The sequence below is a fragment of the Lagopus leucura genome, unplaced genomic scaffold, assembly GCF_019238085.1.
Source record: "Lagopus leucura isolate 7727_CA_CO unplaced genomic scaffold, USGS_WTPT01 Super-Scaffold_806, whole genome shotgun sequence".
Lineage (NCBI taxonomy): Eukaryota > Metazoa > Chordata > Aves > Galliformes > Phasianidae > Lagopus > Lagopus leucura.
In genome coordinates this window covers 930780-955753 of record NW_024962260.1, presented here as the reverse complement: position 1 = coordinate 955753, position 24974 = coordinate 930780, and the positions used below count along the sequence as shown (strand labels likewise).

General features: G+C 40.5%; 2 protein-coding genes across 15 annotated transcripts in view; one reads left to right on the top strand and one right to left on the bottom strand.

The window, feature by feature from the left end:
* The window catches only part of DEPDC5 (DEP domain containing 5, GATOR1 subcomplex subunit), a 42061-nt gene extending 34632 nt beyond the window's left edge, over window positions 1-7429 (bottom strand). For 5 of the 12 annotated variants that reach the window (XM_042865525.1, XM_042865531.1, XM_042865530.1 and 2 more), the window contains exons 1-10: window positions 7082-7314; window positions 6600-6717; window positions 5802-5889; window positions 5103-5149; window positions 4525-4610; window positions 3693-3776; window positions 2979-3028; window positions 2691-2760; window positions 2307-2385; window positions 1323-1384 (exon numbers count right to left, since the gene is read on the bottom strand). In XM_042865525.1, coding sequence (XP_042721459.1) covers window positions 1323-1384; window positions 2307-2385; window positions 2691-2760; window positions 2979-3028; window positions 3693-3776; window positions 4525-4610; window positions 5103-5149; window positions 5802-5889; window positions 6600-6657 — 624 coding nt within the window. In that variant the 5' untranslated portion in view covers window positions 6658-6717; window positions 7082-7314. Of the gene's footprint in view, window positions 1-1322; window positions 1385-2306; window positions 2386-2690; window positions 2761-2978; window positions 3029-3692; window positions 3777-4524; window positions 4611-5102; window positions 5150-5801; window positions 5890-6599; window positions 6718-7081; window positions 7318-7349 lie in introns of those variants that run through there. The other 7 variants (XM_042865522.1, XM_042865527.1, XM_042865529.1 and 4 more) reach the window with 4 other exon arrangements.
* An 85-nt stretch (window positions 7430-7514) lies between these two features.
* On the top strand, window positions 7515-23536 carry PRR14L (proline rich 14 like). Of its 3 annotated transcripts, XM_042865705.1 has the most exons (9): window positions 7515-7588; window positions 8557-9050; window positions 10538-10595; window positions 11871-17538; window positions 20206-20274; window positions 21016-21178; window positions 21433-21539; window positions 22052-22123; window positions 22772-23536. In XM_042865705.1, exons 2-9 carry the CDS (start codon window positions 8595-8597, stop codon window positions 23076-23078), a joined length of 6900 nt encoding a protein of 2299 aa, XP_042721639.1. In that variant the 5' UTR covers window positions 7515-7588; window positions 8557-8594; the 3' UTR covers window positions 23079-23536. The 3 variants fall into 3 exon arrangements, with proteins under 3 accessions (XP_042721639.1, XP_042721640.1, XP_042721641.1); XM_042865706.1 differs by lacking the exons at window positions 21016-21178; window positions 22052-22123; window positions 22772-23536 and having other exon boundaries at window positions 21433-21515; XM_042865707.1 differs by lacking the exons at window positions 21016-21178; window positions 21433-21539; window positions 22052-22123; window positions 22772-23536 and having other exon boundaries at window positions 19665-20233.
* Window positions 23537-24974: the final 1438 nt, after the last annotated feature.

Sequence of the window (24974 nt, the reverse complement as noted above, 5' to 3'; positions counted from 1 at the left end):
CTGTATTTATGTATAGGCAAAAAGACTGTGTCTGCCTCTATGAAATAACATAAAGCTCTGTCCTGAGGAGTCTTCTGCTAGGCTTTAGTGCATTAAATGGAAGCATCCTCCATTAGCCTTAAAGCAACTCCCTTCTGTAGTTACCAGGATACAAGATTTCTGTGTAAAAAAACACAGCTGACTCAATGTGTTTGCTTTTATAAACTACTCACTGACAGCAGTGTGATACTGTTATTTCTTACTGTTCAGATAGATGCCCCTAACAGTTCCATGGAAACAAGACACTAACCTCACTGAACAGTAATAGTGCTAATACACACAATGGAATTAATGAGCTGGAAAGAGCATATTGGCCATCCCCTGCAAAAGGAAAAGCTTGAATAGCCCTGGTCAGAGAGAGCCCCCAGATCACCCAGGCCCATATCCAACATGGTACACTAGTACCAAAAACAGAACAGAAGCCTTATACACATCATGCAGTGCTCCCAGTAAATCTCCAGGGGAGAAAAAGCACAATGAAAATGAATCAAACCTGTAGTTCTTCACATTTGTGAGTGTTATGAGCTATACTTTGCACAGATGTTACACATGTAGGGTTTCAGGCTCTTTTGCCTTGTCTAGCTACCCTTCCAATTTAGACTGCAGATTTTGTATGTCTTGAGTACTGCTACAGTTCTCTTATTCATGTCCATAGAAATCTTCTGCCCCAGGCTTTCTCCACAGCTGCGTGGCTAAAAGGATTTCAGCCTCCAATCCTACCCTCTCCCCTAATGCAGGGCTGCCAACAGCAGCTGCACCTTGCTGTGAACCAAGGCGTGCACTGAAACAGGAGATGGCTCTTTGTTGTTGGCTGCAAAAAGATAGTGAGGCTTTGTTTGTTTGTTTCAGAGAGCACCACTTCCAAGAGCTCACACACCACCAGTGGCCCCAGTCTACAAACCAGCAACACAACTGGGTTACATAATGCCAGGGAACCATTGGGAACTAAGCCCTGGAACAAAGACTGTGCAAAACAAACGAGTTGCACCTGCATCACACATGTAGCAACTTAAGGCCAGTCAGACCTGCCACCCAAACCAACCAACTGCATGACAACCACAGCAGATACAATAGAGCAGTACTGGAGCCACCTGCACACACAGTTTACCAGCTGACCTACAGTAACCACTCTTCTGATGCCCAGGAGCCATGTCTCATGCTTTTGTAAACCTTAGTGCTGCCTGACACAACGTGGGCCTTCCTCAAACAGGCAGCTTGATGGATTCATGAAGATGGCACTAACATTTTATTTCAGAACAGGATGAACTTGAGCAGCTATTTACCTTCCATTTTGTGAAGAGGTCAGCAAGGAAACCATTCACAGCTTTCTCAAAGTACAAGTCCCCTGCAAAGTAATCACACCCAAACATCAAACAATAGCAACTACTTCAATTACAGGCTGTATTTTACACTGAGATTCTAGGAGTTATTTTTTATTAGGATCAGAGCAATTTGCTCTGTGCACACTGAATGCTAACAGTACAAAAGAGGGCATAAAAAAAAGATTTAAAAGCAGGATTACGTTTCAGACGATTTAAACAAAACTGTTGTACTGTCACATGGATCTGACCTTTACATTCGTTCTTCCAACACATTTACAACATGCTGGGAAAGCATCTGTACTATCTTTTAGAAATAGCATTCACAACTGATCCCCTGCTCTGCTTTGGAAAGCTGCCCAGCTACATATGCCTAAGCACATGGTCAAAGGAAGGGGTAAGAAAGCTGCTAAAGAACTAAGGCAGAAAAAACAATAGGGCAATGACAGAGCTAAGAAACTCATTCTAACCTCTCGAATTTTTAATACTTCTAGCAACCTTCCCCTGAGCTAAAGGCAGAGCTCTCCCATCCAGCCACTGTCAAGAGAAATCTGTAATATCGAGACACTCTTTGCTTGGGTCTTCCATTCATTTCTGCTTTCAGGGTTCCAAGCCCTCATCACCAAACGTTTGCAACACAGAAAAACCTTTGCAAGCTTCATATTCAAGCTGGTCCCCTTGAATTAGTTGCTGAGATAATGACAGCCAGGCACTACAGTAACAACAGGAAAATTATGGGGCACTCAGGAGAAAGAAAGTGTGGCACTGTGAATAAGGCTCTAAGAGAACAGCACAGCATACCTCAGAGCAATGCCTACACCAAAGGTGGGATATTTTAGTTTTCTACAAGTGGTAGAAAGGTATCATAGTGGCTGTTTTCTAGTAGCAGCAGAAAGGACAGCTGCAGTCCTGCACACTCAGAACCAGGCAAGCCAGTTAACCACGTACCATAGATATCAAAATCCCACATTTCACAGCTCATCTGGATGAAAATATAAACCATGGCAGAAGTGGAGCGGAAGACCACCTGCAGGGGAATTAAACATCTTTCAAACAAGGTACATTCACAACAAGTGCCAAACGTGGAAGTTAACTACCAAGTAAGTGACATGACTGGGCCCACTGCACTGTGAGGAATTCCCCCTCCAAGGGAAGAGCAATCAGTGAAGAACAGTTGAACTTCACTGATCACTCATTCTCCTTAATTTGCTGCCATTTTTCAACTCGCTACACAAGCAGCTCATGTGATCCACACCATCTGTCAGTAAGACAGAATTAACAAAAAGCTAGCAAGGGAAAAGACTTCCTTTTCTTTACTCCCCAAAATCTTACCCGTGTGTCCTCACTGATGTATCCACAAGTGACTTTCTCACTCTTAACCCACAGTTCACCTGCTTGTGCCCTGGAAGAAAAAAAGCGCACAGTATTTATTAGAGAGAATATGAAGATCACAGAATCAACATTTTCCTAGCAGTGTATATTTCTCACCAATAGCTGGAAATGCTACAAACACAGCTAAGCTCAAAGCACTTCTCTTCACACTTGGCTCTGAGGGCAGAGATTTCTGTGTTGCTCTCTAATTTTCCCATATCCAAGACTAAATGAACATAACACACTGACCTGATACCTGCAAATTCCACCTTCTGGGTGACATATGCACAGGTGCTGACCTACGAAAGAACAGTTACAGGTGTTAACAGAACAGTGGGCTTAGAAAGAGCAGACAGATTAGCATAGAAAACAAACAAGCAAACAAAGCGCTCGAGCACCAGACTTGGGCCATAAAAGCATGAAAACCAGAACCTCCCAAATGCAGCACGGAAAACAGTTTTTAACAGGAGCTGATATTGACTGGGCTCTTCTCTCTAATTCACTGTTCCTACAGGAGTTCAAAACTGTGCTTCAGAGATGCAGGAACAAAAAAATAATTTAAAAAAATCTGATAGTTAGTGATTAGCAGTGCTATCAGAGAGAGAACACTGCAGCATTTCTGTTTGAAAGACATTTGGATTCAATTCCTTCCTGAGGTAGTAAATCATTAAAATTCAGAACGTGGGAAAAAAACCACTAAGCAGCATTCAGTACCCAAAGCAGTAACTAACATTACTGCAACAGAGTAGGAAATGATGGGAATGTCATTTTTTTCCTTGTTATTTACATACACTTCTCCAACACTAAGGTACCGCTTAAAGCTGAAGTTCCACAGGAGCTGCTGACACTGATCTTCTTCTCTCTCTGTAAAAAGCTTATTTTCTTCTACAGTCAGCAAAGAAAAAGGTCTGTAATATTCTCAAAATCACCTCCACCCTACAACGAGGGCAGCATGGGCCTTACCAAGCTTTTCTTCAGTCGCCACATATCCCCACGGCCAATATACTGATCTTTAAAAGTCAGTTCCACCAAGTCCAAGGTCACTTCCTGGGAAATAGAAGAAAAACACTGATTAGATTTTATTGGTTGTTCTCAACACAGCACCTTTCTGTTCTGCTAAGAGCCAAATGTTGCATCGAGGGCTGTTCTAAGCAAGTCAATACTGCCAACAGCTGCAAGACAAAGAGGAAATCCCATCTGAACAGCCGCCAAAGTTGTGCATGTACCTGAAACTGCATCACAGAAGAAGACCCAGGACTATCTGTGCTACAACTCTCAGATCAAACCAAAAGCACAAAAAACAAATTCCACTGCTCATAGCATTAAGGAAACCCAGTTCCTGCATATGTTTTGTCATGTATTGAACAACAACTCCAACTGAAGCTCTTCATACAGTTGGACATTTACAAGAGATGCTTCTTTTACAAGGTACTCTAATATCAAATAATGCAAATCCATGGCTTTTCTTTGGACCAGGGCACTTATGAGTTTCTCTTCCCTCTGCTGAGTTATCCTGAATTACTGGAAGGAAAATGTAATTGAAATGTCTAAATTCCTATTAACCAGGTCCAAAAACTTCAAAAGGAATGCTGAAATAGTGGGGAGAGAAGAAAGGGACCCATACAAACACACAAACAGTGCAAGAGCCCAAGCCGCACTTTCTTCAGAAAGATGGATAAAGATGCTTCCATTAAAAATTAAAAAAAGCCTTTTTTCCCCCAACACCACTATGAATGGAAGTTTACAGAGCCCCAGTATGAGCTAACAGATGGAAAAAAACTGCCAAGCCACACACCTTTGGGTCAACAACATTCACATGGACATCCTGGTACGGCCGCAGTCGGAAAACCTGTGCAACAGTCTGATCCACACTTATTGTTTCTGCCACAGCAAGGAGAAAGGACAGAGAACACAACCAGAAGGTGTCAGGCATTTACAGATACAAAAGCAATACAATGAGGTCGTCATGAAACACTTAGGACCTCAGCTAAAGACAGAAACTTCTTTCAATTATTGCCCAAATTAAGACTCATTAAAATCAAAGCAATGGGGATGACACAAAGTTCAGCATGAATTCATTAATGCCAGAAAAATGCAAATAGAGAAGACATCCAGTCAGAGAGTGCAGATACAAAAATTTAAGTTTGTTGGGTTTTTTCCCCTCCAAACTTTACTCAACATTACTGAACCAAAAGCAGATTTAAAATTTGGCTATCCATTTCCTGATGGAAATGATCATCCTCTCATCCTGGATAAACAAAGCACTCAGCTTCTTTAAAAGTTACATTAAATATCTGCATTACTCAACTAAAGTCCAACCACACAATCTTTGTCTATGATTTTACTGTGCACTTCACAAGTCTAGGGTTTTACCTTTCTGCAAGTCTTCCTTCAGTGATTTCACTTGCAGGAGCAGAGGGCTGTAGCATGCAAGGAAGAAAAAAGGCAGACAAGTTGAGGTACCAAGAGTGTACTCCAGTTAAACCTATGTCAAATCTATTCGGGATCACAGAGAACAGAATAAGCTGAACAAAAACGTTATCCTTTTCCAGAAGGTTTCAATACACCATCCTCTCTGCTTGCGACCCCATGCTGTTCTTTATACCCATTACAACTATAAGGTACTATGAGGTACTTTTTAGGTAAAGATGACACTCTAACCGGGAAACAAAGTCATACAAGATCATCTCAGAATCTAACACAGCTATGCTCCTGCTTTTTTAGTATATGCTGTAGGATGAGCCTTCAGACTGCAGGTTTATGTTTTTATAGCAAACCAAGAAGTTTGAGTTCTTCCTTGGAGATGCTACAGATAGAAGAATAACTGCTAGCTAATGACAGCTCTGTAAAGAGAAAGACATCACTGACCTTGCCCAGTGAAACACCAAGCACGAAGGATTACATGCACTTTGCTTTGAGCAAGAGCTCCTGCTACAGATTATTTCTCTTTTATTGAGAAAAAAAACACGGCAGATGCTGAAGCAAAGCCTCTCAGCATAGAACCTGCTGCACTTCAACACATCCTTTCATTGCTCTAACCACACTTGACTTATCAGCAAAAGGAGAATTCACCTGTATTCATCATTTGGATGTGCAATTTCCACGACATCTCCCAGCTTGATTTGAAGAAATACTTTAGGATTCACCACCAGTTCATCATCTGCAAAACATAAGCAAATGAGGAATGTGACAACGAACAAATACACACCAAACACAGACACTCACACTGGGATTAACACATCACTGATGTACCACATTCACTACAAAACAACACCCCTACAGCCATTTTGGTCTGGACAATCTTGTGAGCAAAAGCTTTTCTTTCAAATCAAAGGACTTTTATGGAAGAGTTGCTCAGCAAGAGAGCATGCCTTCACTACACAAGTATAATCTTCTTTTGTATTTTACATGTAAAGAGTACCAGCAGGAATTCAGGTATCCACAGAATCTTGCTAATAAACTTCAGTACAATGCAGTGATTTTAAGCCTACAACTAGAAAGTAGGCAATTAAACAGTATTGAGTTCACAAAACCACATATTTTGTTCCTACACCTGTCTACATGCAGCAGTAACTCACTGGCATGTCTGTCACTCTTTGTTAAGAAAGGACCAAGGTACAAGTTAAAGAAAAAGTAAGAAAACAAAAGGAAAAGAAGTAGAATGAAGGAATTGTATTTTACAATTGGAATTCTATTCTGTTCTGAAAAATAAACCTGATTTTATTCTGTTGCATCTTACTGTTAGAACCAATCATTCCACACTGCAGCAGGTAGCACTGCCTCCACTGCTTTGTTAAAAGAGCAATACACATCTCAGAGCTTTCAATAACAGTAAGTGTGGGTCAAACTGATGCAAAGTGAGACACTGACCGCTGCCTCCAAAGCCCTTCTTGTGTATGACCAGCTTGTACACCTTGTTGGTTCTCATCTTGAGCTCCTGTCCTTCTCAGTTACTTCGAGTGAAAAGGGCGGAGGACATCCTGCACATCTGCAGCAGAAACAAAAGCAAAAACAGGTCTCAGCACAGCTGTTCTTCAGTGACTCTGACAGCAGCGTCTGTACTGAAGTTTAACCTTCTCTATGTCAGGAAGAAGCCCAGCGCTGCAGGCAGGCAGGCAGGGAGGGAGCACCCAGACCCACCAGAGCCACACAGCGCCGTCCCTCACGGCTTTGCACCGCCAACAACCCGTTCCTCTGCTCTCACCCGCACCACGCGCTATTTCAGCGCACGATCTTCACAGCGTACTTTTTCAGAAGCGTGCTTCAAACCAAACCCACCACTGACAAGTTTCTCTCCACATCGGTTACAGACACGTCACCAGAACACACGCTTTTCGCCTCACAACACCCACCCTTAGAGCTGCGCTCCCACACCAACGCTTCCCCCACAGGTGCCGAAGCGCGGGATGCAGCGCCCGCTCCCCCCGACCCGCTCTTGTCAGCCGCTGCCGGGCTCCTCAGGGCCGCAGACGGGACATTAGGAGCGCTGAGGCCTCGCCCGCCACTCTCACAGCCCACCCGGCCCAGAACCCCGAGACTGAAGGAGAAACGCGACTCAATGCCGCGAGCCAAAGCCTGAGGGACGGCGCTAAGGGGCGCGAGCCGAGCTCAGACGCTAACCTCCCGCCAGCAACCGGGCGGAAGCGGCGCCGCCAAAAACCACTTCCGCATCCGGGTTCCGGCCCTCGCGTCACGTGATGCCCGCCACCGAGCGGCGGAGTGGGCGGGGCTCCGGGGCAGGGGAGGGGCGGGGGCGGGGCCATCGTAACGGCCGTACCGCGCGAGGGAGGGGGCGGCGGGCCCGGATGAGGAAGTGATGTGAGCGGGCCGTGGAGCGGCGAGGAGCGGGGCGGCCGCGGGTAACGGCGGCGGGACGCGGCGGGACGGGCGGTGGTCGTGCTTCGCCGGGTGGGGCCACCTTGTCCCGCTGCGCGGGGCTGCAGAGGCCTGGGAGGCGCCGGGCCGCGCGTCGAACAAAGCCGCGTCCGGAGCGTGCCGTGCGGCTGCCGCGGCTCCGGGAGCGTCGGGTCGGGCCCTCGCTGCTGGGGGCGGCCCGGTGCCGGCGGTGCGTCGCGTCACGTCCCGCCGCGGTGCGGGGCTCTGGGCGGAGCGCCTCTGAGGGTTGGAAGAGCCGCGGGATTGCGGCTTTGCGACAGCTGAAAGCTTCGAAAAGTGACAGGAGGGAAAAGGTCGCTTCGGGTTAGCCGGGAAGTAGAGCGTGCTGCGAGCGCCAGGTGCGCTGCGGCGCTTTCGGGGTTCCCTGGCAGTTGGAGCTGTAGAAGCGTGGCTCGGCAGTGCTGGTCTCTGTTAACGAAGCTTTGGCCTGGGTGCTCTAATAGCTCTCAGTCCCCTGAAGTTACAGGGTCACGGAGCCGTGGTGGTGTTGGATCGGAGGGCATCTTACAGCCCCAAGCCCTGCCGGGTGCTGCTGCCCCCAGGTCGGGCTGCCCGTGGCCTCAGGCACCTCCAGGGATGGGGCACCCACAGCTCTTCTTTTCCAGGGTCTCACCTCCCTGTGAGTGAAGAATTTTCACCTAATATCCAACCTAAATCTCCTCTCGTAGTTTAAAGCTCTTCTCCCTTGTCCTGTCGCTGTCAGATGGAGTAAAAAGTCGGTCCTCCTGTTTATAAGCGCCTATCGAGTACTGAAAGGCACTGCAGTAAAGTCCCCCTGGAGCCTTCTCTTCTCCAAGCTAAACAAGCTTCAACAGCATTTCTCCATAGGAAGGGTGCTCCAGCTCTGAGCATCTTTGAATCTTGAACAGTAAAGCTTTCGTTTCTGAGATTACTCCTATCTTTGTTGATTTAAAGTTGCTTTTATTTTTAGGGTAAACTGTGAAAGACAGTGGGCCTCCAGCTGCCCCCATGCTCTCATCTGGGGTGGAATGTCTCCTTGACTCCTCTGCCTGTACTGGCACTGAGGACCTTCACGAGGGGCTCAGCATCCCTGCTGGCCTTATGGCTGTGTCTGAGCCCGGTGCTGGATTAGATGCAGAGCCTGATGTGTCCACACCTGAGCTGGCCCACAGTAGTGAGCCGTCATCAGAGCACCACAGGACTTTGGAGGAAAAAGGCTTTGGTGAGGAAGCAGTGCATGTGGATGATGTGGTCAGAGAGGCTCATTGGGAGCAAGCAGAACCGCTTACCAAAGAATTACTACACAATGGAGGTGCTGAAAAGGATGAAGAAAACAAACAAACTCGCTGGAAACAAGACTGTTCTAGTGGAGAATACCAGCAAGGAGATAAAGAGGCACAAGATGCTGAAGAGGGCCGTGCTGAATGCTGTGCTCTAAAACCTGGGGAAAAATGGTTAAAACAAGTAAGCAAATTAGGAAAAAAAAACGTATCTGTGTGATATTTGGAAATTAAGGTTGGCACAACAACACACAGGATTTTGTCCATGTGATTTTCTACTTATTTGTGACTTCAGTCACGTGTGTCCTTAGAGAGATTATCATAGGTCCAGTGAAAAACTGATTATATTTGAGTAGACCAGTGGTGTTTTAAAAAAATCAAGGTTTTTTTAAGTACCACTGGAATGGTAAGAAAGCAGGTATGTAACAGAGAAAAGACTAAAGCTGACCGATGGCTAAAAAGGAGAAAGAAACAACTGAGAAAGCTCTTATGCCAATATCTGTGTTCTGTGGATATAGCACATTTTACAACTATGATCTGTAGTCAAAGTACTAACTGCTAAGTAACAGCTATTTCAGTCTGGTAACTATTTTAATGCTACAGGAGACTTCAGCCTAGCATTTCAGTTTTACTCTGAAAATGAAGATTCTTCTTCATTTTTGGAATTATAATTTGTAACAGAGTAAGAGTTAGTGAACTGTTAGTGTTCCCTTTCAAATAAGGAGCTCACAAGGTCGTGGTTTATTTTTTCCTCCTCTCTAGCAAAGGCTGATGATAAAAATGTTGTTTTAGGCAAAGATATGCTGAAAAATGTGCCAAATAGTTTACCATCAACTGAAGGGTTGCAAAACTCTTTATTAAAAAGTCAAGATTTTTTTTTAGTTCCTGTTGATCATTTTTCTGAAGTTCGTAAACAGGGTTTTTATATATAGAAGAACAGGGGAGGGGGAAAAAAAATGTATGCTGACTGAACATACACCAGCCTATCTGGATAAGTTGCATGGTTTACAATGTTGCAGAATAGCAAAATATTTTGTCATTTCAAATATATCTATTTTCCTTTTTGATATGTTTGATTTATTTGAAGAGTTGTGAAAATAATTAGTTTTTCCATAGTCGTGTTTCCAACATGAACTCTCATGTACTTCAAATATTGAGATGGTTTATTGGATTGGGTTGAGATTTTTTTGTGTGTGTGTTTGTTTTTTTTCCAGAACCTAAGTCACTTGTTCTGGATACATGTGGTTTTGAGCCAAGGGAGGGAATGGTAGAAGGCAAGTTCTAGCACATTACAGGAAAGACATGCATCTTACCAAAAGCATACAGTAACAGCCTGGGAAGGCTTGGAGACTGGATTATTCCTCTGATTCATATTTGCAACAATTTCCATTTAAACTACCTACATTTTAGCTGCTTGTATGGGAATACTTTTCTGCTGCTGAATACAACAGCACTTTACAATGCTAAATATGTCTTTTGTATGAATCACTGTTCAGTGCTGAGCTGCTGTTGATTGATAGGGCCAGAAAGGAATGGCAAGTGCCCGTAGAAGGCCTTACATGTTCTGAGGTTTGTCCTTCTCAGACAGAGCTAACCTAGGTGAGCAGGTACAGTCCCTGAAACGTTTCAGAAAATTGATCGATATCCACTTCTATTTTTGTCATGTTCCAGGAGGATCCTCACCTAAACAAGCACAAGGTGAATTCTTCAGCTAGCTGTCGTGCAAAAGGTGCGTATTTGTGGTGTGTTGTGTGTGTTGTGTGCCCCTGCTTTTCTCTCAGATTCCTTTTTGTTGATTTAAAATTGTAAGATGGCTCACTGAATTTGTTCTACAGTAGAAACTACTACTCTGCATTGTTCAAACAATATGAAGGTTTCATCCTTCACTTTTTTACAATAGCCTGTATACTCTTCTAAAGACTTTTTACAGAAAAGATGTGTTTTAGTTATTTTGCTGGAATACCTACCCAAACCAGAAGCTCTTGTTGGTAGCAGACGTTTTGCATTTCCTTATTCTTCAGAGCTGGCTTACATAACAGTGGTAATAACAAAGATGTAAAAATATGACTCATCCATTTTCTAATTTTTAGAAAACAACAAGTCCAGAATTCAAAGGAAGAATATAGTAAAACTCATCCTTAGTTTCATTATGAGCTGTAATTTTTCTGGCTCCAAATGATTTTGTCACTTGGCCTACAGCTAGTAATTATTATTTTTTTTTTCTCTCTCATGCCTTGTTGTTGATGAGGAAATCATAGAATCATAGAATTGTTTGAGTTGGAAGGGACTCCTAAAGGTCATCCTGTCCAACTTCCCTGTCTTAATTTGCTGTAATATTACTTTTTAATAATACCATTTGGTCTTGATCCTTAGTTGGAAGTATGAAAATGATGTGCAGAAATATGAGTGCATATGTAAAGTTTTGAATATAAGGATATTGAACAACAACTTTCAGTTATGAACTTTGTCATTCTCTTCATGACTTTACAAAAATGTTTATTAACAATCCAAATTGTTTGGACAGAATGAGATATAGGTTGTCCTCCTGTAGATTCCTTATGACAAAAAATATCTTCAAGGAAGAAGAAATGGAAATGGCAACTCAATGCCATGTTTCTAGAATACGGGAGATAAAGTACCCAGCTTTGATGTAACAAATAAATACTATGATGGACCAAGACTTCAAATGTATTGAGTTACACAACCTGTATTGCTTCTGGTTCATTATCAGAGGAATCTGAAAAATACAGGATATCTGCTGCTCACATGGAATGTCTTTACTAAAAAGGACTACATTTGTTACATTAGGTTTGTGATGGAGTTGTTTGCTTTTTTTAAATGATTTGTATTAGAACTGCTAGCTTCAATTCTCACTTCTTCAAAAGCTTTGATAACCAAGACAGACTATACACAATAGTGTGTATATCATCAAGAGAAAAATAGTAAGCTAAATGCCTTCCAAATGCGTTGTATAGTACTGATTTGCTTTATTTTTCTTGTGCAGGAGAAAACCAAGCAAATGTTCAGGTGACAGCTGAAACTCTCCCAAAGCTTACTGAAGAAGCACAAGGTATGAAGGCTGATGGGACTAGAATATTTAGTAAAGCAGGATACCAGAATGGCAGTGTGAGTAAAGGTCTTCTACCTGAGAGCGATGAATGCTCAAATATAGACACGGTCATGGCTAGAGCTGAGGTTTCAGAAACCACCAGGCTAGATTTCATAGAGCCTTTAAAAGTTACGGACGTTGAATCAACAACAGAACACTCACAAGAAATAAGTGAATATAATGAGTTGAAAGCCCATGCTGACATCTCATTGAGAACAGGGAGCAATGTGGTATCTATTTTGGAGACTACAGAAGAAAAGTTGCCTAGACAAAATCTCGTTAATGAATTCAATACATCACTTGATAATTGTCACACTTATCATCACAATGAAGAAAACAATACTTGTGACCTCTGTACCGTTTTTCCACGTAGACATAATGAACCTGTTAGGTTATCATCTGTAGGAAGTTGTAGAATGCTCTCCATAAAAAGTTCTGAAGTTATGTGTTCAGTTCTGGAAAGCGTCTGTTATCTGGACTTTAGAAATGTGTCACTAGACAACAACAGTACTGCAATCCATGGAATTATCAATGAAACCTCAAAAAAGCATCTTCCTGAAAGCACGACAAGTCAGACTACTTATGATCACAGAACTGGATTTGTAAAGAACTGCACCTCCAAGTCCATGCCAGTAGAACATCTCTCACTGCTAAGTAAGAAAGAATTATCTAGTGATAAAACTGGTGATGGGGAAACAAATGACAGTACAAGTAAATCATACATCTCTGAATTTGAAGAGGCTGCTGAAATCCAGAGAGAAATTGCTGTGGGGGGTAACATTGAAGCTCGAGAGAGTGCTGATGTTGAGCACTGTCATCCTTCAGTTTTCAATTCTATTGCTCCATCTTCTGAGGAGTTCTCAAAAGAAAAATTAGAAACAATTTCGTCAAAAGCCAGTAAGTGGAAAAAGGACCAGTTGCAATTTTCTGTAAGTGATCTGTGCAAGGACGATTTAAAAGAAAGTGTTCTGTTGAAGGAAACAAATAGCACTGCTTCCCATGAAACTGTACAGACAGATGTAGGCATTTATAAGGCCTACAGTAAAATTTCTTTTCCCACTAGGCATGACTGTCAGGATCTTTCTGCCAAGCTAGAAGATGATTCACCTGAGGTACAACTGTTTGAGCAGGAATCCCAGAGTAATACATTAGAGTTTTCTGACAAAGAAACTAATTTGATTTATACACTAAATGTAATTCTACCTCCTCTTGCACAAAAATCAAGAGAGCCTCACTGTGATGAGTGTCCGTTTTGTACTGCTAATGAAGCTGCAAGCAAGGACAAGGTTCAGGATAATCTATCTGGAAAAGAATCGTTTGGTTCTTCTGGGACAACAGAAGAACAAGTTGCTGAATTTGTGCTGCATAAAGACAAATTCACGTCCTCAATAAATCCCAAGACTTCTGATGAATCCAGTATGACAGGCAACATTTCCCAGAAGAACAAGAAGTCTTCAGAAGGGAAGGTAGAGAGTGTAGAAAGTGAACATAGCAACACGTGGAAATGTAGTAATCAGACTTTAAAAGACCAGCATACAGCTTCCACTACTTCCAGTATCTTAACAAGTAGTACACCTGTAGGTGATGCTGTCCTGAACAGTAATTTTTTTAAGGCTGATATTGAGATGAAGATTGAAAATGATAGTTTGGAAGGAGATGTTTCAGTTGGATGTAATAGTAAAAAGACAATCACTTTTCTGGAAGAATGCTGCCCTTTGTCATGTAGATCTCTTCCCTGTCAAGATGACTGGGGCAATAGATGCGTAGCTCTGCATGGGATAAATGATATTTCCACAGAAAAAAGCATGTTTTGCCTAACTTATGATGCAGAGGAACCTCCTGCTATCTTATTAGGAGATGAGATTTCAAATAAGAATGTGAATAAGAATATGAAATCTGAAAATGTGAAACAATTTGATCTTTGTAAATTAACAGATTGCAGTGAAATTATTTGTGACAAAGATGAGGCAGAAAAACAATTTAGTATGTGTGCTGTCCATACCCATGAATTTGATAAAATAAGAACTGTGAGTTCTCCAAAAGTTCCTGAAGGGAATTGGAGAAGTGAGACTGGTAAACAGCTATTAGTCAGAAATTTGAACAAAAAAAATTGTGTTCATAATTTTGAATTTCGCAACTCTCCATTACTTCTGAAGATGAGAGAACTAGGCACATCTGGGAAGAAAGGAATGTCATCACTCACAGCTAGTTCTGAGTACAGCTTTTCTATCTGTGGTGCATGTCCGCTGCTCAACAATATGAATATGCAAACAAGACATGCTATCCAAACAGAAATGACCGTTTCTCCAATGGAAAATCAGTTTCTTGCACATCAGAGTGAGTTCTATGGCCTGGTTCATGGCAGAAAGCAACATGTAGAAAGCTTAAACAAAGAACCAAATACTGGTTTACAGTATATTGCTACTTCTGCAGAAGAAGCTAAACTGTCAATCAGCTCTAGCCAACATGAACAGATACTGTTAAAAAAAGGTGATGATCTGACTCTGTTAGGTCATAAACATGTAAGAGAAGATGGTTTTCAAAGAACTTTAGAAGAGAATGCAGTGGATTTTGAGTCTTCAAGTGGTTTAACAAATGCAGACTACTCAAGATGCATCGGTTTTGTCAGTGATGTAATTCAAGAGAAGATGACAGAAGTAAAAGAAAGTGAGAACGGCTGTGGAAGAGCAGATAAAGGAACTCATGAAGAAAGCCTTCCTGATAGCAAATCACAGTATTCACAGCATGCTTTGTCCATCAAATCTGTGAAAGACAAAGTAGAGCTAGTAATCTCAAGAAATGCAAGGAAGCGATCCATGGCAAAGATGAAGTGGTTAACTGGGGACCAAGCAGTTAATGTCTCATTTTTGCCCTCCTCATCAATTCATGGGAGTCTGTTTTATAAGCCAGAAATGTGTGTACCTTCAGAGATGGAAAACAAAAATCTGAAAATAAAATCTGTCTCAAATAATTCTTGCTCACAGTTAATGTTGGAGCCTGGTAAAGAAAATGATGCTAACAAGGGCGTGGGTCCATCTTGTTTTGTGAAGTTTAACATCCAGGATTCCTCTAATGAGACTCATGAGGATTCAGAAACACCATCAGCTCCAAACTTAGCTAACTCTTTGCCTCAGAAAGAAAAGCTATTTGTGTCATCTGAGAATACAGACATAGGTAATAGCGATTCATCTTCAGATGAAATTTGTTGGAAAGGTTCTTCAGTGACAAAACCTTTTTCTGTAACAATGTACATTAAGAGAGAGGCCAGCAATACTGAAATACCATCTTTAGAGGATGAAAAGGCAGCTAGCTCTCTGAAAAGTGCAAGAAGTTTCAGTGTTTGTGTATGCAACAAAGAAAAGCAGAGAGATGAGAGGCTGACTGCAAAAGTCATGGATGTGACCTTACCAAAAAGTGCTGATTTTGGAGAGAAGTTGAAGAATGCATGTACAGAAGAGAAAATGGAAAGAGAAGTGTCTCATAAAAAAAAGTTGCCCGTACATTCCTTACTTGATGGAGAAGATTGCTTATGGGCCTCAATAGAAGGTTTAAAAGAGTCTAGTAGCAAAACAATTACTCTAAGTACAGAGAACTATGAAAAAGGTTTTGAAGAAATCCCAAGACCTGACCTAAACAGTCTTTCAAAGGAAAGGAACGCTACAAAGCTTACAAGCTCCACTGATACCAGTTTACTATCAGAAGCTGTGCAAGACTGTCAAACTGCAGATGCATCTGATACAGAAACTTCACCAGAATTCAAATATAATGAAATGAACGTGCTATCAAATGGTTGTAAAGAATCATTACCAAATTATGCAGTTCAGTGTGAAGTATGTGTGCCTTACAAATTAAATGCACAAAGCAAAGATAATGCAAAGGAAATTACAGGATGTCAAGACTCTGTAGCAGCTCATTCAGTTTCCGTGGAAAATGAGACTTCAAATTCTGTGAGACGTGATAAAGTAGAGAAATGTCAGGCACGTAAACGAAAGAAAAAGTGTGAGGGGGTGAAAGTGCATGGGTCAGACAAAGCAAAACAAGAAAAAAAGGCAGCGTACAAAGTGAAATCAAAAGTTGCAGTGCATCCAAGCGTATTGTACAGTTCTGAACTTTTATGCAGTTCTTCAAATGAGTTGGTGATGTCAAGAAATACAAAGTTTGAAAGTCCTTCAAAGGAAGCTTTTGCTGTGAGAAGCAGTGAAAATAAACTGTGTAGCACTTTACAAGAAATCAAAAGGCCAAAGATTACCACTGATACTATTAGTTCATGTTTTTTAAAGACTCAGGATTCAGAAATGGAAAACCTGAACCTTAAGGCAGGTTATAATGGAATTCTTGGTGCCTTTGGAACTAGAAATAAACTAAGAGGACCTCTCCCATTGAAAATACAGCCTGGAAGAACATGCAAAAAAGTTCCCACGTCATATCAACTAGAAACTGTAAGAAAAATAAAAAAATCTAAAAGTTCAACTGTTTTGGAGCCTCCCTCAGAAATGCCCCCTAAACAGGAAAACACAGTCCTCAAATCTTTGTACTTTGCCTCTAAATCACCAACGGTGAAGAAGGAAATAGCCATGGGATTTGTCCATATGCCGAGGCAGAAAGCCAAGAGGTGCAGTTTGCTGAGCAGCTTGAAATTCAGAAAATGTACCAAAGAACCAGCATTGCTGAGCAAGCTGTCTGCATTAGCCAGCAAATTACTGGTACCTGCCACAAGCATCCATAGCTTGGAATCCCTGCCGTATTCTTCTGAAATTCTTCCAGCGGCTGCAAGGCACAGGCAGCGTAGATCTAAAAATCTATTGGAAGCTTTCTCTTGCATTAACAGGAACTTACACTCACGCTGGGCTGACAGTTGGTGTACCAAGATGTTCAGCTTTCAATCTTTGGCACTTTATTCAGTGAGATCTACCAAAATACCTTCTTTAGATTCGAGCAACAATTCTCCGTCTTCTTTCTTGGATACCCCAGTGTTCCCTATTTCTTTTCACATAAAATTAGACTCCAGTCCTGTGACAGACCTCACATGGACTACATCTCAGCATTCTGTACATCATAAACTAGTTTTGGAAGAAATGCCTGCACCACCTTCCACGTGGACTTTCCTCCTTTCTCAGAGCTGTTCAGGTGCAGCAGCAATCAAAGAAGATTCCAGTCAAGATCACAAGCTGCGTTCCCCTCTCTCTGTAACAACCCCAGGGGTTGTTGCACTTCATCCTGACCATGGAAGAAATGCCATAGCTGAAAGAACAGGAAGTTGCTCCATGCTTGGCCTTCATACAGTGTTAGCACTTTCTTCTCCTGGATGTTACAGGATTTGGACAAGAAGAAGAAACTTAACCAGTCATATTCCTACCATCCAGAGACTATTTATATCCCAATTTACCCAGGGTTTGAAAGGGGGATCTAATGTACCAGATGACCTGGTCTCTTCCCTGCCGTACTCCTTGGGCAGGGCACTATCCATGTGGAGTCAGCATGGTCCTTCTGCCTGTCCCTCCGAAATCACTCCTCTTCATTCCAGTCACTGCAAGTGGCAGCCAAGTGTGGGCATCGAGAACAGGTAAAACTCATCAACTTATTTCTGAGAATAAATATGCGTAGGGTATGCTCTTGCTTCTTTTTTGGGGAAGTGAGGGTGATAAAAGCTTGTGTTGCAGGATCAGTTTCCTCCATTTCAAATCTAGGTGTTCTGCTCCAAAAATGGCTTATTGTGGAAGATTCTTACCAACAGAACAGTCTGTTAGCTGAATTTAAATATATTTGCCTTTGCTTCTTTAATGCTGTCCTCTTTTGGCAGAATGGCTAACTCTATTTTCTTCTCCCATGCAAAATAAACACACCATGCATCAGAATATATAATGCAGAAAGGTGAGCTACTTCATTAGGTCTATTCAGAGTGACTGCAGAACAACTGGATTTCTGAGGTAGGAGAGTTTTTTTCAGAGGTCTGAAAAAGTTCAAGTTTCACTTGAACCACTGTAAAATATTCAATATCAGATTAGGAAGAATCCTAATTGGGGCGGGGAGGGAATTCAGTTAAATCTATAATTGCATTCCATGACTATTCTGTGCTAATTGAAAGCTCTTTATGTGTACTGTGCCTTTTGACTGTGTGTGCCAGATGTACTGAATTGTTGGCACATGCAACCCTAGTTCCATTTCAGGCTGGTAAGGAATTTTGCTATGTCTGTCCTTCTCAAGTGGGAAGAGCACTGATGTCTACTTTGCATATTTCACTTCATTTTCCTACCTGCATTTGAAATCTTTTTGCTGAGAAACAGAATAAAAGAAGAGGTTCCTAGTGGTGGTATGAGATTTTTGCAAGCTCTTGTGCAAACTTTTCACCTGTTACATCTCAGTTACTGCTGCCTGAGACACAGGACAGTTTAGTCCCCAATCTTGCAGTCTTGAGAATCCTGGACAGACTGTGAGCTCATAAATCTTGTTTCATTAAGTCTTGCATTTAATGTGGCAGTCTGAATTTGACTTATATATAATTAGTGCTACATTTTACTTTGTGTAAGTGGAGAAAATACCTATAAGTTTATTACTTGCTAGTATAAATTCTCACGTCTACTAGAAAGGTTTGAGTGAGAATATGAAATAACTGCTCAATTTTGTGAGTTCTTTGCACTAAAAGATAGAATTTGAATAGCGATAGAGACAATTTCACAGCATATTCTGTAAGACCTGGTTTCTTTTTTGCCCCACGAGGCAATATTTCAGGCTGAATTTTCTAATGTATAAATTAATGCTTTGGAAGTAACGCACCAGTAAGCACTACAGTTAGAGCACTTAGCTTAAAATAAGACACAGTTTGTTAGAGCACAACCAGTTAACTAAAAATGTAGGAGGATTTAACTCCTTGTCATAAAGGGTAAATTGAGAATGCCCAAAGTTGAAGTAGCATAAAGCTCAGTTTGTTTTTTCTTCTTAGATATATGAAAGGAATTGCTGTATCTGTTTGGGTGCACTTAATGCTTCCGGCCCATTTGGGCGTTCTTTGAAGTTAAATTATTGTAGTGAATTTAAGGCAATAAGTCTGAAAGAATGTTTCCAGAATTGTAAGGACGTGTAGAAAATGAATTCTATTTCTAAAATAATTGCACAAAAAATAGAATTATGGATTTGGATATAAAATAATTGAAAGAAAAAAAAACCTTTAAATATATTACACCATTTTAGATTCTGTTTTGCTGGAAATTGAAAGCTTGTTCTCATCAACTGATGATTCTTCTAAACATAGTAACAGAAGCAGTGGCAAAAGGATAATTCAGTAAATCTCTCCTAAATTTGTGCTTACTCAAAATCTCTATGATTACATAGAAATAAATACAGAAAATATAAATGTAAGAAATTCTGGCATAGAAATACAAAAATACAAGAAAGTGAATTTGGTGCAGCATAAAAGCATTTTCAGTGCAGCTGATTATTTTTCATTCTGTAGCATTCCAGTCTGGCTGCAATGTCTTTACGTCAGGACATTCAGTACGTTTAGCTGCTAGGTTGGAGGAGCAGCAAATACAAGATTTGCTGTTTGATGTAATAAAAGCTGTTCCAGTTCACTCCTTTTTTTTATTGCTTTTAATAGTGTGGACACAAAGTCAAGTTTAATGTTAAAGGACCTAAAGCTGATGTGCTGATTTTTATTTTTTTTTTTTAATTTTTTATTTTTTTACTCCACAGAAATGAGCAAACCTTATAGAAGGGCCTGTGGTTGTTCTGATTAAGTGTATTCCAGTGAGACTGTGGGAGTTAGAGACAGTGGAGAGGCAATTTAATGAAAATCCTTCCTTGCACTTTCTGCTGTTCCACCATTCACTTTTTTATTCAGTACAAAAATTATCCATGATTTTTGTTTCACTTTAAAAGTTCTTTTTTTAATAAGGAATTTAGACTTGCATAGCAGTAGTTCAAGCGTTAGCTCAAAAATTGTAATTATTTGTCTCCTTCTCTCTGTACTCTTTTCCTTTTCTTACCAGTACAATAATAAGTGGAAGTAGAACTATTTCCCTACCAAGCTATCAGTGAAATGTAGTTATTAGTGGGCTAAATGACAGATGTGGCTTGCTCTTGTATGATTCTAGTACTTCCTACCCTTCCCATTCCCAACACTAGCATTTTTTGTCTTACAGTTCAGATAATATTAAGAATCTTTTCCCTTATCTTTTTTAACAATGTAGGTCTAACTTCACTTTGTTTTTGTTTTTTTTTTCTGTTGAACCAGCTATGCTATATTACCACACTTACCTGTACAGGGTATGGAAGCACTACAGACTGCAGGTCATGAGATATGGTGAGTATCTAGAACTTTGATATTTATTCAGAGTGGCTGGATCATAAGCTTTCTTAGAAGGAGATGCTGTTATTGTTCTGTGTTTCAGTTTTTGACAGTTCACATCAGTAATAGCTTTCTGATTAAAGTTCTGGAGAAACACAGTGATTGGGTATTTGGGGGACGCACAGGAGCGTTCACACAAACACCAAGCAGATCACTGCACAGAACAATGCTGCTGCTTTCAGGCATGTTAAATATCTTACTATGAAATATGTATGCAAAACTGCAGAACTTAGTTTTCTTACTTGCATAAATATGCTCTTTTTGCTTGAGGAAGTGGAAATAAGGTGCTGATACTTTCTTCTACTCTTTTTCAGTGTTGGAATGGCAGATGTAAAAGCTCTTAAATTTATCTGTGAACAAAAAGTACTAAATTAATACCTGTGACAAATTTGCTGACAGAGCAGGAAAATTGTTTTCTATCAGTAATTACTAAATAGAGCTATAAACCATATGGGAAGAAAAATAATGGTAAAATCAGATATTCAAAATACTGGCAATTTAGTTTTATTCCAGTATCAATGTCAGCTGCAGCAGCTTTTGGTTGTAGGCACACAGTGGAGATTCACTTACACAGTTTCTATGAACCATGTTGTTTTATGTGCCCATACTGCAATTTAGGGACAAGAGCATGGAATGCAGTTGCAACATAAACTGGGTCTTGATCTACTTATATCCTCTTCTTCCTATTTTTTACAGTCTGGAACCTCCATTCCCTCTTCCACTACCAAAGTCTTGCATGCTTTCGGAAGCATTGCCCCCTATGCTTCCAGAACCTGAACTTCAGGTCCATGCCCCTGATGCAGCAGATAGTTCCACTCCAGACTGTTTTAGATCCCAAGATGACACAGAACTGAAAAAAGTGAGTTCATTTGAGATTTTAGGTATCTCAGATATCTGCTGGTGAATGTTACCTATTAAATGTTAAACGACAAGGCTTCTAGTCCTAGTCTGTGCTCTTTGTTTCTTTTTTCTTCTTTTCCTTTTTTTTTTTTAAGCAGAAATAGTGTGGAAAAAACAAAGATGAGTGGGGAAATTGGGTAACTGCCATGGTAATTACTTCCTTCATCTTAACTGCTTTTTTTTTCTTTTTTTTCTTTCTTTTTTTCCCCTAAGACTGAGCCAGAAGAGAGGCCAAAGAAAGTCTCACAGATCCGAATCAGGAAAACTGTTCCTAGGCTAGATCATAACCTTACTCCTATGGGACTACCCAAACCAAAAAGGTGAGCCATACCATTTGAATGGACCTTCTTTGGTTATTTTGTTTATTGTATAGGAGTGCTGAAGGTCTGCATTTCTTCACGTAGAGACTTGATAATTAAGTGTGAAAATTAAGTTTTAAAATCAGTCTGAAGAGAGGAAATGTTATAATCTGCTAAACTGTGTTTCTTCGCTTCCACAAAAAAAAAAAGTGACCTGTGAATGGCTTTCCCTTTCCTTTGGGCTTATCTCAAAACATCACAGTGTGCTAGAAAGAGCATTGGTCTGTGCAGGCAAGACCAGTTTTGACACAGATGTTTTTAAAATGCCACCTGAAATGAGGTACTTCAGACTCATTTATTCATTCTTCTCTATCCCCAGTTATTTTAATTGGGTGTTTTAAGCTGAAGGATAATTAGTTAGCATCGAAGCACAGAAGACAAACAGTACAAATTAGTGATTCTAATAAATCACTGTGGTGTTAGAAGACACTTTTGAAATTTTTCTTTCTTGATTTTGTTCATTACTTTTCCAGGCTTAAGAAGAAAGAATTCAGTCTAGAAGAAATCTACACAAACAAGAACTACAAGTCCCCTCCTCCAGCCAGGTTTGTTGCTTCCTAACAAGAACACCACTGAGATAAATGTGCATTACTTGGGCAGAGAGAGGGAGCAGACTGAAGAGTTCTGAAATCTAAGAGGGAGTTACATTTGAGAAACTGCTCGAGTTCAAAGCAATATGGAAAGATAGTGCAAAATCAGTATCTTACAGAATTCATACAGTAAACAGTGAAAAAGAATACAAACTAAGAATTTGCAGTTATCCAAGTATAGATGTGTATTTTTATCTATCCATTCAGTCTAGTCTCCATCCACATACTTACCTTTTCAGAATCTGAGGGCAACTGAATATTCTTTAAATCACAAGAGTAACTGTCTGTTATCAAGTATATCATGACTATCAAGACTGGTAATTTCTTCTATAAAATCAAATTTCTCTGTAATTGTGCTTTTGAACTGAAATGCAAAGAGATTCAAACCACATGTGTATGCACCAATAACATTATTTAGCTAGCAGTATAAATGTGCAGTTGCTGGAAGTGCAAACTGTAAACATACATGAGAATATATATATGAATGGGCTCTAAAAATGTAAAAAGTAGGAGTGTTTGCTTGGGTTATGAAATCATTGCTCTCCCTGTCCTTGTAAGGGGACTTCTTGAGTATTCATCAGCTCTGTCTTCTGCTTCTATCAGGAGCTTGGAAACAATCTTTGAAGAGCCCAAGGAAAAGAATGGACACTTGATTTCTGTCAGTCAGCAGAAGAGAAAGCGGATTCTGGAGTTTCAGGACTTCACTGTTCCTCGGAAGAGAAAGGCACGGGGCAAAATGAAAGCAGTGGGAAGTTTCACTCGAGCAAAAAAAGCTGCACCACAAAGTGCAGAGTTAGATGCCCTTCTGAGTCAGAAGCTAATGGACCTTGAAGAATTTTTTGCAAAGGAGGATGAGCAGTTGTTGTCTTCTAGCACTGGGGGGAGCCACGAGCTGAAAATGGTCCAGTGAGCTACTTCAGTATGAATTGTAGAGAAATCTACTGATTTCTTACCTTACTCTACCACTCTCTTGTAATATATGACGATCAAGTAATGGCTGTGACCCTCTAAGGTGCTATTTAATCTGGTTTTTTTTTTCTTTTTTTGCTACTGGAGGGATTCTCTTAGGGTCACGTGTGACTTAGCATTCCTTCCCCAACCCCTGGAAGTTATGGCTAACATTTAGTTATGTTTCAAGACCTTTTAAGGGTAGAGTGGGAGTATCAGGGAGGAAGTAGCACACCTTCCATGATGCTGGGACTCTGTACTCCAAAACCTTTGCACATTGAATCTGCTGTTACTACTGTAATGGCTTTTTGAACAATATGACATAAGAGTATGTGGTGTTTGGTAAAGATACATTTTAGCCAACATATTCTTGATAATACCACTAAATTTTTAATAATTAAAAATAGCATTCCTATCTTACTTTCAATTGTTTCTTCCTTCTGTTTATTTAGAAGGTTCCTTATGAATTTCTGTGCCCTTCCTGGCTTCAGGCAGCAGAAGCTCCACATAACTAGACTTTAATGAACTTGCACTTTGTATCCTTGTTTTATTTGCAGCATGAGGACCTCTTTTAACACAACTGAGATTACAAAACAAAAGAATAAGTAATACTTTCAGAAAAGATGATGCCCACTGCTATTTCTTCCTAAACAGTGATTTTTTTTTTACCAAATTGGCTGATACTTTATACCCCTTCTCCAGAGGCAAATCCCAGGAGTACATTAAACCACAGGGTATGCAAGTAGAGTTTTTTATTAGCTGAGCTGAACTGCTTCATCCAAGAAGCACCAGCAAATCCTTTGAGACTCATTTCAAAGCGATTTTCATTTCAGAAAATACAGTCAGCTTGATTTGAACACCCGTTTTAGGTTTGCAGTTCAGATAACTCCCAATCAGATATTCTATGTACAGCACTGTTGTATGCAACAGCTAGTGTTGTACAAAGAGCCTCCTAGCATGTGAAAAACATTTATTTTTCATTAAGTGAGGCCATTTGTCATTAGATGATGCAGCACTGGGCAATTTCTCAGCCATAACTTTAAGAGAAGAGCACTCGCTTCTGGGATAACTTCTGTTAAACTTACTTGAAGAGTAGTTCAGAATGAATGCTAGCTGCAGTACAGGTAATTTCTGTCCTTTAGTGCCTATAGAAGTTATTCATGTGAAGCTGTCTTTGTTGGGATGTTCAAATTTAACCAGTTTATTCTTTCATTTGTCTCTTAAAACTTGCACTTTCTTAGTTACCTATCCATATAACAAAGTTTATATTCACATTCAGAATAAGCAGCTATCTAGTGGGCAAGTATTTTGATTAAGTCCCAGTAAATGAAGAACTGAAAATACCATCACTGTCTTCTGCTGCTCTGCCACTTCTGTTACTGGCCTAACAGAAAACTCAGAATTAACAAGCAATCTGTTGAATTCCAGAGTTTGGAAAGTGGAGAAATGGAAGAAGAATATTACATTCTCTGTGCCTGAATCCTGACATAAATGTATTCTGGGTTTGTTCTGCTCTCAGCCTATATGCTGGGATTAATGACAGTTTACATTCTTGTTTTGGAGGCTGATTAATCAGGAAGACTCAGGAAAAGAGAGAGTACAGACTCAGAGTAGTGGTCATTTGGATTTTGAGGATAAAATAAGGTAGGTAAACTTCAAACATACTGACATGCTGTTTCAGCAGCAAGGTCTGGTTAACCTAATTGAGCTGCTGGGGAACATTTTAATTGATCTTATTTTTATAGAAATCCCTAAAAAATAAAAAAAATAAAGGTCAGCTACCTTTCAAAAAATATTTGAAACTGTCTCTATGTTGGCTTATTGCCCAAATATTGACTGGATGGAAGCTGTTGCAAGA

Coding starts and splice junctions, on each gene's coding strand:
- PRR14L (XM_042865705.1), top strand. CDS start 8,595: ATGCTCTCATCTGGGGTGGAATGTCTCCTTGACTCCTCTGCCTGTACT. Junction 17,539..20,205: donor AGTGTGGGCATCGAGAACAG/GTAAAACTCATC, acceptor CTGTTGAACCAG/CTATGCTATATTACCACACT. Junction 21,179..21,432: donor ATGACACAGAACTGAAAAAA/GTGAGTTCATTT, acceptor TTTTCCCCTAAG/ACTGAGCCAGAAGAGAGGCC.